The sequence below is a fragment of the Manduca sexta genome, chromosome 1, assembly GCF_014839805.1.
Source record: "Manduca sexta isolate Smith_Timp_Sample1 chromosome 1, JHU_Msex_v1.0, whole genome shotgun sequence".
Taxonomy (NCBI): domain Eukaryota; kingdom Metazoa; phylum Arthropoda; class Insecta; order Lepidoptera; family Sphingidae; genus Manduca; species Manduca sexta.
The window spans coordinates 3,954,280-3,967,023 of NC_051115.1; the positions used below are offsets into that span (position 1 = coordinate 3,954,280).

Here is a 12,744-nt window from a genome sequence, read left to right on the forward strand (position 1 = left end):
TATATAAGGTAGGGTTGTGACTCCTATAAATTATATAAGGTAGGGCTGTGACTCCTATAAATTATATAAGGTAGGATTGTGACTCCTATAAATTATATAAGGTAGGGTTGTGCCTCCTATAAATTATATAAGGTAGGTTTGTGACTCCTATAAATTATATAAGGTAGGGTTGTGACTCTTATAAATTATATAAGGTAGGTTTGTGACTCCTATAAATTATATAAGGTAGGATTGTGACTCCTATAAATTATATAAGGTAGGTTTGTGACTCCTATAAATTATATAAGGTAGGTTTGTGACTCCTATAAATTATATAAGGTAGGGTTGTGACTCCTATAAATTATATAAGGTAGGGTTGTGACTCCTATAAATTATATAAGGCAGGGTTGTGACTCCTATAAATTATATAAGGTAGGGTTGTGACTCCTATAAATTACAACCAACAACAACAATCAGGTATAAAAAAATCGATTAGAAATTGTTGGAAATATGGACGCAAATGATTAAGCGCCTACTTGGAAGAGCGAACTGGCATTTTTATATTTACTTTTTATGTCCTGTCACATGGCTCGCTTCACTTCTAGATCGTACTATTGTCTTGCTAGCCCTCGTCACTAAATGTATTATTTTATTTACAATAAATTGTATTTATAGTTTATTATATTGTAGCCTTATTTTCATCAGAAATAAACCCTTATGCCATGTCTCACCTCGACAAGCTTGTTCGCGTGTTCTGTAAACACTGCCGCATACTCCTCGACCTCCTTCTCGTTGCCGTTGCGGGCTGCCTCCATGAGCACCAGGAGCGGCACGTTCGTCTCCAAGAAACTGGTCATGAAGAGAAGATAATGTTAAGAACTGAAGCAGTTTTGATTACAGTTGTAATTAAACGAAGTTTTTTATTATGTTTGAACTGACTTACATTAGGAATACAATTTAGTTTTTATGCTTGTATATTTTATAATTAGCTTTAATTTTGATTGTAATCTGTTTGCGTCTTAATTTTAATAAAATAAAAAAAAAATAGACTAAAAAACAAATGAGGAGGTTATCAATACGACGTGAGTTTTTTTTCTTTTTTTTTTGTATTTTTGTTATCGCAGAACTCGCTCGTTTATGAACAAATTCGAAAAAATCTTTTTTTTATTCGAAAGAATATACTTCCAGATTGGTCCCATAGAATTTTGTATTTTAATTTAATTGAATTGATCAGTTTATTATATTAATTATACAACAGCATTACACAGCAGAGTTTGTTATGTCCAAAAACAAAACAAAAAAAAAAAAAAAAAAGCAATTTGAAACATGCAACCATAAAGCAGAGTTTGTTGTGTGCAAAGACAACTAGAGACGTGCGACCATAGATTAAACTAGTGAAACCGAATACAGACTTAAGAATGTAAAGCCACACAAAATGGGTAAAATGGTTGGTAAACGCACAATTTTTTTTAATGTTATAACTTCAACAAATACAAAAAAATAATCATCAAAATCGGTTCAATTAGTCAAAAGTAATGAAGTAAAGTTTATGTTGAGTCATCATAGTTGATCAGTTAATTTTTTTTAGGTATTACACAAGTTGAAACATATAAGAGAGTGCGAACAGTATTTATTTATTTAAAACTTTTCTGTACACCAAAAATGTAAAAAAAAATAAAATAAAAAAAAAACAGTTTTTTGTTTTTAAGAAGAAAAACTATACGGTCACAATAAATTACATTAGAATGCAGATTGTCGTTCATATTTCTTCAGTGTTGAGTAAATTGATTTATTTATTTATAATAAGCATAACCAGTATTTTTTACATTATAATTAGCTCCAATAAAATATAACAGTAATAATAGGTTTAGATACACAACATTGTAAGGTGTCACAGCATGCATTGACAAAAAATCTTTGATGGTTTGTAATTTTTAACTTAAGCGTTACTTCAGGGTCTCGTCTGCCATAACCTAACCCCCCCCCCTCTAACTGGTAACACTTTATCCTATCCCTCACCTGTCAGACACGTGGTCCACCACAGCCTTGCGCAGCTGCCTCCTCAGGTCCCTGGTCTTGCGGCACATGTTCTCGATGGCGCGCTCCAGTCCCGCCGATTGCTCGGGTTTGCCGGCCTGAAATGAAATGATTTATTTGAATCTTTAAAATGTTATACATTATTTAGATTCCGTCAATATTAACTCTACCACCAGTTCGTGCAGTTCTCACCAGAGAAGAACGGGCAAGAAACTCTGGTGCTGCTCTTTTCAATCTGTTTAGGGTAAAGACTACAATACATTATAAAGTGAGAACAGAAAAAAAAAAGTTTAGAGCAGTTCATTTATAGGCTCGTGAAATAAGGAATAAATTAATTTAAAGAGAGAAGGAGTGATTAGTTAAAAAATCAATCCCGTAATATATGTGTATATGTATATTAATGTATAATATAAAAGGACCTTTTTGTAATTATCATATATTTTTTTCATATAGGCACATCAACCTGACTCCACTACTGATGGTAGAGTGGGGTCCAATAGTGTCGACTGATGACAGATGATTACTCCTCCACAGTAGCCAGAATTATGCCGGCCTGCTGGAATCGGTTATACACAACCCGGAACGCTACACACGTGGGCCGCTATGGCGGGTTTCAACATCTTGTGTACGGTCGATATTCGGGCGGATATAAAATATATCCTATCATCAGCAATTCTCAAGTTTTTAGATTTCCGTTAAAGCAATCGATAATTCACAAATACACACATAACTTTACAGGTCTGAGGTGTGTTTAGATTCTAAACTTGCAGACATTCATCTCAACAATCCATTCCCAATTAATCTACCACCGCTTTTGTAAGTTTGCTATTAGTAAGTAACAGGCGCTGACAACCATTGACGTATATTCTATAGACACGCACGTCCATATAAACTATTTGTTCAACATCTGAACTTAAATGGCAAAACGTCACTGTTATAACCTATTTATTCACTTGAACAAGTAATTTTACTTTTGACTAATATTTTTTATTCAAATCCAGGTTTACACTTAGACTCGAGTTCTTATATCATGAGCGCCAATCCATACACAAGCTGTCAACATTGACCATACTAAAGTCATTTTGAATGGATTGCAGTACACTTCAGTTGAACACAGTGAATGTTCGGAACCCCAGATCTAGTACGTAGTACATATCGACGCTGACAGTGCAGAGGGTCTACTTCCAAAAACGAAATCCGTAGTTTCGGATGACGGATCGCACGTTTTGTTACTACGAACTGTTACGGACCGATCCGTTCATCGCAATATTTCAGACGTGGAATTTGTAAGAACTTATACGGTTTCGCCATTCCTTTTTAAAAACATCTGCGGAGATAAAGTTCCACTGCTTTCTCAAAAATATACGGGGAATTAATCCTACCACTAAGGTTAGCTACAGAACGGCGACGTATCTGAAGTAATTTGGCAGTAAAGTTAAATACGGAGTTCGTCGTTTCTTCTTTTCAGACTGACGTTTCGACGTTCGTTTTTCGAAGTAGACTCTCAGTGTACTCACATTGCTCATGTACTCGTGCAGCAGGTCCTGCAGCGCCTGTCGCACCGCGTTGCACTCCGCCACGATGCGCTCGCGCCGCTCGTCCCTGCAACAAGCCACACACTGACCGACTGCGAAGAAACAGGGTTCAGCTTACACGAAATCATCGGGTCACTATTAAAAGGTTTTATGTTAATATTTATTTATATCGTGAAAAAGAGATTTATAATTTTACTCGTTTGAAATTTTTTTAAAAAATATTTTTTCTTGTTTCCACCCCCTTTAATTTAAGTTTCAGAATCATTGATAATAGCTGCGCCCATGGCTTTGGACGCGTAGAAATCATTTTTCTCGCGTTGATTCTAACCCACGAGATTTTTTACAACTACGGGACCTCTTCAACAGTAATCGTTATATTTCAGTCAATTTATATAAAACCGTAATGTATTAACCTAAACCTTCCTCAAGAATTGCACTATCTTATAGTAAAAACCGTACATGCAGGAGTGATATCGCCCCGTCTCTTTCTTTCGCACGCGTTATTCCCAATGACGTCAGGTGCGCGTATTGCGGTCCTACTCGTTTCTCGACACTCACCCCTTGTACCGCAAATCAAAGGTTAATAATTAGATTTTTTACAAGAAATTAATATTTTTTTATGTCAAAATTTATACGACGTAAATAATTCATAAAACGTCACAAGAAAGCAATATTCGCAATTTCGTTTATTGTAGTTATTTTAGTTTTAAAAATAAATTACTGAAACGATTTTGAGAAAAAAATCCAATGACCTATCTAGAGTATATTCTATCGAATAAAGAAAGATTCCCAAATCGGCTCATAAATAAATGATAGAGTTCTAAGGTAACAAATATTTAAAAATATACGTCTCATAACCTCCTCCATTTTTTGAAGTCGGTTAAAAAGTAACAAACGAGTTCAAATAACTTATTCAATTTTTACAAAAAACAACATAAAACCTTGTAATAGTGTGCCGATGAAATGTAAAAAAAAATAGCTTATGGTACCAAGCCTACGCTAACAGTCCAATCGCGTAAATGAAACAGAGAGTCAGTCATCTCTGTCTAGCTAAAAAAACGCCTGATGGTCACAAATTGGCAACGGAAAAACAAAATTACATTCGACAAGGACTTTCTCCCTTATTCACAGACGTTATTTATCTAAGGACGGAGCATTGCTGTGATAACAAGTCTGTTTCTCAGTGCTGACGGCATGGCAGCCTTCGCAGTGCGTAGACATAGGGCCGTTGTGATTGGCTAATATTGAGATACAACTTGAATCTAGTTGGCTGCCAAACAAACCTGAGAAACAGACTTGTTATCACAATGCACCGTCCTTAAATAAATAACGTCTATGAATAAGGGGGTTTGACTTTGTCCCTGGGGCCTCCCCGTGTGGGCGTGAGGTGTGGATACCAAGGGCACAAGAATTGCCAAGGGGGACTAAATGGGGTTGACATAAGTTGTTAGTAAAATCTAACCCAAATCTTTGGAGTACGTTTGCTGTGACACCACATTGGAGTACGAGCGTATGAAAATAATATTAATATATTTACATAATCGTGCTATGGACGCGTCGAGCGAAAAGCTGGCTGCAAAATACATACATAGTTACACAACGCTTTTACACCCTGAGGAACAGGCAGAGACTGAGTGCCAGTAGTGGCACGCGACAAAATAATTCGGGGAAGTGATATACCAACCATTGTATATGTACTTTTGGCTTTCTTTCGCTTACCATCAGGTACAGTGAAGCCTCTTTGACGAACCCAAAAAAAATCAAGAATAGTTAGGTTATGAACAAAAACCTAAAATGTCCCACTCGGAGATAAAACCGGTCTTGGATGGTATGTTATAAGACATATTTTATTTTTAAATAATGACTTGTATGGAGAGTTTAAAGGTTCTAGAGTGGAGGCCACGTACAGGCAAGCGAAATGACGGACGCCTGCCTATAACGTGGACGGACGACCTGGCTAAGGTCGCAGGAAGTCGCTGGATGCAGGCCGCTTCCAACAGGTCGACGTGGAGATCCTTGGGGGAGGCCTATGTTCAGCAGTGGACTTCCTGTGGCTGAGATGATGAGATGATGATGATGGAGAGTTTTTCCCGAGCTATGGTATGTCCTCGCCTGCAGTCTCCTCAGGTCGGAGTACGCGAGAGGCTCCGGCCCCATGCCACCCTAGTGTCCGTTACCTGGTGCAGGAGCTGTCGGCCATGAGCGCGGCGCCGGAGATGATGGACTCGAGGCGCTCCTCCAGCGAGGGCCGCGTCCTCAGCTCCGAGTACGCGAGGGGCTCCATCACCATGCGCTCCTGAAACAAAACAACAGCCGTCAATAACAGTGAAGGAAACGTAAGTAAAAAATTTAATCCATTGCAACATAATAGCGGCGATAGCCTAGTTGGTTGTGGAACGGACTGCCGAGACGAATGTCCGCAGGTTCAAATCCCAAGGGCACACACCTCTGACTTTTCTAAAATCATGTGTGTATTCTTTGTGAACTTATCGTTCGCTTTGACGGTGAAGGAAAACATCGTGAGGAAACCTGCACATCTGAGACGTTCTCTATAGGAATTTGGAAGGTGTGTGAAGTCTACCAATCCGCACTACAGCGTGGTGGACTAAGGCCTAATCCCTCTCAGTAGTAGAGGAGGCCCGTGCAGCAATGGGACAGTATATAATACAGGGCTGATATTATTATTATTATAATAACAGTGAATACAGAACAGAAACGTGGACACTGACGGTGGGGCTGTTCCACAATTTAAGATCTCGCAGCGGGCGATGGAGCGAGCTATGTTAGGTCTCTCTTGCGGATAAAATCAGAAATGAGGTTATCCGTGAGAGAACCAAAGTAACGGACATAGCTCGGAGAATAAGCAAGCTGAAGTGGCAGTGGGCTGGCCGTATCTAGGACCGATGCCCGCTGGAGCAGACGAGTCCTGGAGTGGAGACCGCGTCTCGGTATGCGTAGGACGAGCTCCGAGCCGCTGGTCCGACGACATACGCAGGATCGCCGGTGGACACTGGATGGGGAGAGCGGAGGACCGAGCGACGTGGCGCGCTCTAGGGGAGGCCTATGTTCAGCAGTGGACAGTTGTGGGCTGGTGAGGATGAGGACAGAACAGCTGCACCAATTTTGATTATGCTGATTTTAATGGCACAACAGACTGAGGGCTGATACTGAGTAGAAAAACTCAATACAATGCCCGACCAGGGAATCATAACCGAGACTTCAGCACTGCAGTCGTACCTATACCACTATGCCACTGATGCACCATTGACATAATTGAAGTACACAGTTAATAATATAATATCAGCCCTGTATTATATACTGTCCCACTGTTGGGCCTCCTCTACTACTGAGAGGGATTAGACCTTAGTCCACCACGCTGTAGTGCGGGCAGACTTCACACACCCTCGAAAATTCCTATAGAGAACTTCTCAGGTATGCAGGTTTCCTCACGATGTTTTCCTTCACTGTTAAAGCAAGCGATAATTCACAAAGAATACACACATGATTTTTTTAAGAAAAGTCAGAGTTGAAAATACACAGTTACTTGTGTTTTTTCTACGCTTAGCACTCAAAAATACTTACATCGAAGTCGTCCAGAGCTTGGGCCAGTTCTCCAGGACCTTCCACGGGCCTGTTGGTGCCTGGAAACAAAAATAAATAATGATTTCTCACGTTTACGCGAATGCTAGGCACGTAGTTTTGGCATTTCATCGCGGTATTATTTAAATAATTTAAATATAAAATACCCAGATAGAACTGGAAAACTAGTTTTATTTCGATAAATAACATTAATTCTACCCACTTTATAAGTTCATAATTTTTTTTATTTGAACTGACAGGCAATGTTTGTTTCAGTATGTGGTGTAATGTGTGGTGTAGTGTGGTGTAGTGTGTAGTGTAGTGTGTAGTGTAATGTGTAGTGTAGTGTGTGATGTAGTGTGTGGTGTAGTATTTGGTGTATTGTGTGGTGTATGGTGAGGAGTAGTGTAATGTACGGTGTAGTGTGTGGTGTAGTGACTGATGTAGTGTATGGTGTACTGTGTTGTGGAGTAATGTGTAGTGTAGAGTGTGATGTGAACTGTAGTGTAGTGTGTGGTGTAGTGGTATCCAGTGTGTAGTGCGTCGCAGTACCGTTGTTGGGCGCGGCGCGTCCCCGGGCGACGCCGGCGATGGCGTCGACTGCGGTGCACACGGCACGCAGTACATAGTCGCGGTTGGCCTTCGCCGCCGCCAGCTCCGGGTGGCGTACATACACCTGCGCACATGCATATACATTAAATTTTTTTACAATATAAAAAATAATTTCATAGTTAATTGCATCGATCAATATTTTTTTCCTCTTCCTTGTATCCGTCATTATCTACAATTCTAAACTGCGTCCGACATCCTCTTTCTCTTTCATCTCGCTCGAGCATTGTGTGATCCAGTTCATGCATTACTTACGTTCCATTCTCACATACTACACAACTGGCTATAAACTAGATACTGATAATAAATCTGGTTCGAAGGACCAAAAAATATTATCCCTGCCTAAACGATATCCATGTAAACAATATAAGTCGAAGTGTTTCTACGCTCATGTAAATAAATCCAAAAACGTTTTTAAGGATTCACGAACTGCTGAACTAATTGTGATTAAATTTTAATAAGCAGATACTTCAACAGTTTCTGCATGTTTCAACAATAGATGAAATGTTGAATTAACTTATTTATTAGCGTTGATGCAGACGCTACTAATGTTTTATTTGTTAGATATGTTAGAGTCCCTGGTGGATAGACAGTTGGACCCTCACCTTGGAGGCGGTGAGCAGCATGGTGGAGTGCTTCTTGAGTACAGCGCGGGCCGCCGCCAGCTCGTCCTTCATGCGGGGCTCCTGACAACAGAGAGTAATAATAATGTCCAACAAGCATACTAGATGGCGTTAGTCGATTCTGAGTTGCGGTAATAGTTTGCGTGACGCGCAATACATATACCACTAGGGTTTTTTTCAGCCTATAAGGGACAAATGCTTGAATGTTGATACGGGATTTTAGTTTTTAAAAATAAGAAAAAAAAATATTCTGTGACATTTTTGAATTTTTTTAATATTTCTAAAAAACCGAATCGTATTGATATGTATGCAAGCGAACGTTGCTTGCGTGAGTACTTGTCAATCGTAGATCGATTGATTTACGGGACAGAGTCTGTTCCGCCAGGTCATTTTAAAATGTGCCTAAGATACGTCTGGCAATGCTATATACCACTGAATAGGAACCGTCGGAGGGGCCGGCGGTCTATTCTCGTTGCAAACGTCCATACTTGAAGTTTAAATACTTCCAAATGCATTATTTTGTCTCCCGCTTTATTTATTTATTTTACTCTTTATTGTACAAAACACACACACAAAAAAAAAACAATGCAAAGAAGAAAAGAGAGAGAAAAGGCACATGTACAAATGGCGGTCTTATCGCTCTAGGCATTGTCTTCCAGGCAACCATGGGACGGATATAAAAACGAGAAATAGAAAGAGACCGCTTTGCTATGGAGAGAAGTGGACAATTAATATTTGCAACTCTCTATCTTTCTATTTGATTTATGTCAAGATAAAGACAGATCCCGGGTCGGACAAAAGTGATATTTGGGTTTTTTTTACTCAGTATCAGCCCGGAGTCAGTTCGTGCCTGATATGGCGACAGGCTCGCCCCCTATCATGAGACGGAACACACTTGGCGAAAAGTGGGCGCCCTGGTTACGCCTCTGCATACCCATTCGGGGATAAATGCGCGATGTGTCTGTCTTTAAGACAGATTAGTGTTCAGATTCGATGACCTTCACCGCTTGGTTTCAAATGCAGTCGATCCTGGCTTACAGGAGTTGTAATGGCGGGTGTGAGGACGGAAAAGTCTCTTAACTAAGCATTGATTCATTCCTAATCGAATGGCCACGGCGACCAATCTCAACGGAGATCAGACAGGAGATATTATAATGCACGAGTGTGTGCGATACACAAACACTCTGTTTCTTCTCATAGTCCGGTGAGACATGACCGGAGAGAGATCAGCAGGAGATATTATAATGCACGAGTGTGTGCGATACACAAGCACTCTGTTTCTTCTCATAGTCCGGTGAGACATGACCGGAGAGAGATCAGCAGGAGATATTATAATGCACGAGTGTGTGCGATACACAAGCACTCTGTTTCTTCTCATAGTCCGGTGAGACATGACCGGGAGAGAGATCAGCAGGAGATATTATAATGCACGAGTGTGTGCGATACACAAGCACTCTGTTTCTTCTCATAGTCCGGTGAGACATGACCGGAGAGAGATCAGCAGGAGATATTATAATGCACGAGTGTGTGCGATACACAAGCACTCTGTTTCTTCTCATAGTCCGGTGAGACATGACCGGAGAGAGATCAGCAGGAGATATTATAATGCACGAGTGTGTGCGATACACAAGCACTCTGTTTCTTCTCATAGTCCGGTGAGACATGACCGGAGAGAGATCAGCAGGAGATATTATAATGCACGAGTGTGTGCGATACACAAGCACTCTGTTTCTTCTCATAGTCCGGTGAGACATGACCGGAGAGAGATCAGCAGGAGATATTATAGTGCACGAGTGTGTGCAATACACAAGCACTCTCTGTTCCTTCTCATAGTCCGGTGAGACAACATGACTGGAGAGAAATGAGCAGAACCACTTTACGTGTTATCCGAGTATCACCACTTTCCTGACTCCGATACTTCACCCTATACCCAGTTATTTTGCCCGACCCTGGACTTAGCATCAAGGAGTAGAGTGAGTGAGTAGTAGAGTACCTTGAGTTCCTTCTGTCTCTTGCCCGCGGCTGCGGAGAGTTCGTTGGCGGAGACTCCGAACTGCCTCGCCAGCTCCATCACCTCCGACTGCGAGGACGCCGACTTCAGCTTGTCGAGGTCACTCTCAACCTGCAACACAAGTTACAGTTAATATATACTTGTCGATGTAGTATTTGTGGCGGTACCGCATAGGTCTTCTCGTAGTTCTATTGATGTTGACGAGATGGCGGTGTGTATACAAATTGTACCGCCACACGTTTTTCGAAGTAGTGTCAACGCCATCTATCGGCGTTGGAGAGAATCTACGCTACACATGTCGGACGACTTCTTAACAATCGACGAGCTTAGAGCTCATCACATTTTATAGAGATTATTACTCGACATTGGCAAAATCACCGACGATTACAAGTGTCGCCACTCGATGGTCTGGGGGGGGGGGGGGGGGTTGATATGGGGAATGAGAAAAGTATGAATTGTAGGTAAAGTCGAGAGCACATGTGTAGTAGTAGCGAGTGGCGGACCGTGTTGAGCTTGCCGAGCAGCAGGTGCACGTCCACCATGTCGGCGAGGATGAGCAGGCGCGTCACGGCGCACAGCAGCGCCCGCGCCGCGCGCACCATGCCGCCGCGCGCCAGCGACGCGCACGGCTCCTCCGAGAACTCGCGCGCCGCCACCGACATCGCCGCGCCTGCGCGGACACACCAAACAATAACAACCAATGTAACACCTAGCGGCGATAGCCTAGTTGGGTGTGGAACGGACTGCGAAGACGAATGTCCGCAGGTTCAAATCCCAAGGGCACACACCTCTGACTTTTCTAAAATCATGTGTGTATTCTTTGTGAATTTATCGTTCGCTTTAACGGTGAAGGAAAACATCGTGAGGAAACCTGTACATCTGAGAAGTTCTCTCTAGGAATTTCGAAGGTGTGTGAAGTCTACCAATCCGCACTAGGCCAGCGTGGTGGACTAAGGCCTAATCCCTCTCAGTAGTAGAGGAGGCCCGTGCTCAGCAGTGGGCAAGTATATAATACAGAGCTGATATTATTATTTATTATAATAACAACCAATGTGAGCCAGTACTGGCAGTATGCCGCTTTAAATTTACAAATTGTATACTTCTCTTTTGTCGCTGTCTAGTCTTTACTGTTCTCAATAAAGCCACTAATCTTTTTACAATCCTAAGTTATTTCTTTCATAATCCATCACATAGTATAAAACAAAGCCGCTTTCTCTGTCCCTATGTGTCTTTGTGTGCTTAAATGTTTAACTATTAAAGCATCCCAATGTTTGCCGGCACACATGACAGCTACATGACATTACGGTGTGTCACGGGAATATAACCTTATATACTACATAATAAGGTTATTTTTCCGTGACACGCGTAATGTCATGTAGCTGTCAAGTGTGCCGGCAAACATTGAGATGCTTTAATGGTCAAAACTATGCAACGGATTTTGATGCGGTTTTTTTTAATAGATAGAGTGATTCAAGAGGAAGGTTTATATGTATAATAATAACATCCATTAAATAGTGGAGAAATACTGTTATTATGTTATTTTATACCATACAATATCAGCATTGCACCCGTGTAAAGCCGGGGCGGGTCGCTATTTATGAATACAGTATTTTATTTTTATTTATTTTTTATACTCATGACACCCCCACCCAGGAAAATTCTTGTGCACTTGGTCAACAAACCAAATTAAATCCAAATCACAAAGCAACACAGTTAAGTGTGTATACCTCGTGGTGGACACAGTATACATCCCACCCCCTTCTCCCTTCTCTTTTTTCCTTCTCCACTTTTTTCAGGACTCCAGCAGTCTCTAAACCAGGGAATTATAGTCTCCCATCGGCAAATTTCCCCTGATATTGACTACAGGAATATCAACAGCTAAAAAAGACTATGCTTATGAAGATGACTACATCTATCAATAAGAAAGAAATTAAACTTAACGATAGAGAAAGGGAGAAACCTTATGTACCTATACATATTATAAACAAAATCCCCATAGTCTGTCTGTATGCTATCGATTTTCTCAAAATCTACTGAACGGATTTTTATGAAACTCGGTATGGGGATAGTTTAAGACCCTGGGAAGGTTATAGGCTACTTTCTATCCCGGGAAAATATATAGCGGGACTTTTACCCAGGAAAACGTTCACTCAGAACAAAAGCTAGTGTATCTATATGACTTCAAAAAACTCTAGATGCTCAAGTCCTCACTCACCAGCCTTCCTGACCTCCTCCACGGCGGCCAGCATCTGCTGCGTGATCTCAGGGTTCTCATAAGCGATGGTTTGACCTCGTTCGATAAAGATCTCCGTCGCTCGCTCCACGGTCGCCACGAGAGCACTGGCACGCTTCGACTTACCAGCTGTGAGCA

At 41.2% G+C, this 12,744-nt stretch overlaps 1 protein-coding gene across 5 annotated transcripts in view; it reads right to left on the reverse strand.

The window, feature by feature from the left end:
* The window catches only part of LOC115451036 (catenin alpha), a 60,195-nt gene that overhangs the window by 43,883 nt on the left and 3,568 nt on the right, over window positions 1–12,744 (reverse strand). For all 5 annotated transcript variants that reach the window (XM_037439836.1, XM_037439813.1, XM_037439751.1 and 2 more), the window contains 10 exons: window positions 12,589–12,735; window positions 10,877–11,043; window positions 10,356–10,484; window positions 8,345–8,425; window positions 7,683–7,806; window positions 7,134–7,192; window positions 5,729–5,847; window positions 3,534–3,618; window positions 1,999–2,114; window positions 711–828 (listed from right to left, as the gene is read on the reverse strand). In XM_037439836.1, coding sequence (XP_037295733.1) covers window positions 711–828; window positions 1,999–2,114; window positions 3,534–3,618; window positions 5,729–5,847; window positions 7,134–7,192; window positions 7,683–7,806; window positions 8,345–8,425; window positions 10,356–10,484; window positions 10,877–11,043; window positions 12,589–12,735 — 1,145 coding nt within the window. The remainder of the gene's footprint in view (window positions 1–710; window positions 829–1,998; window positions 2,115–3,533; window positions 3,619–5,728; window positions 5,848–7,133; window positions 7,193–7,682; window positions 7,807–8,344; window positions 8,426–10,355; window positions 10,485–10,876; window positions 11,044–12,588; window positions 12,736–12,744) is intronic.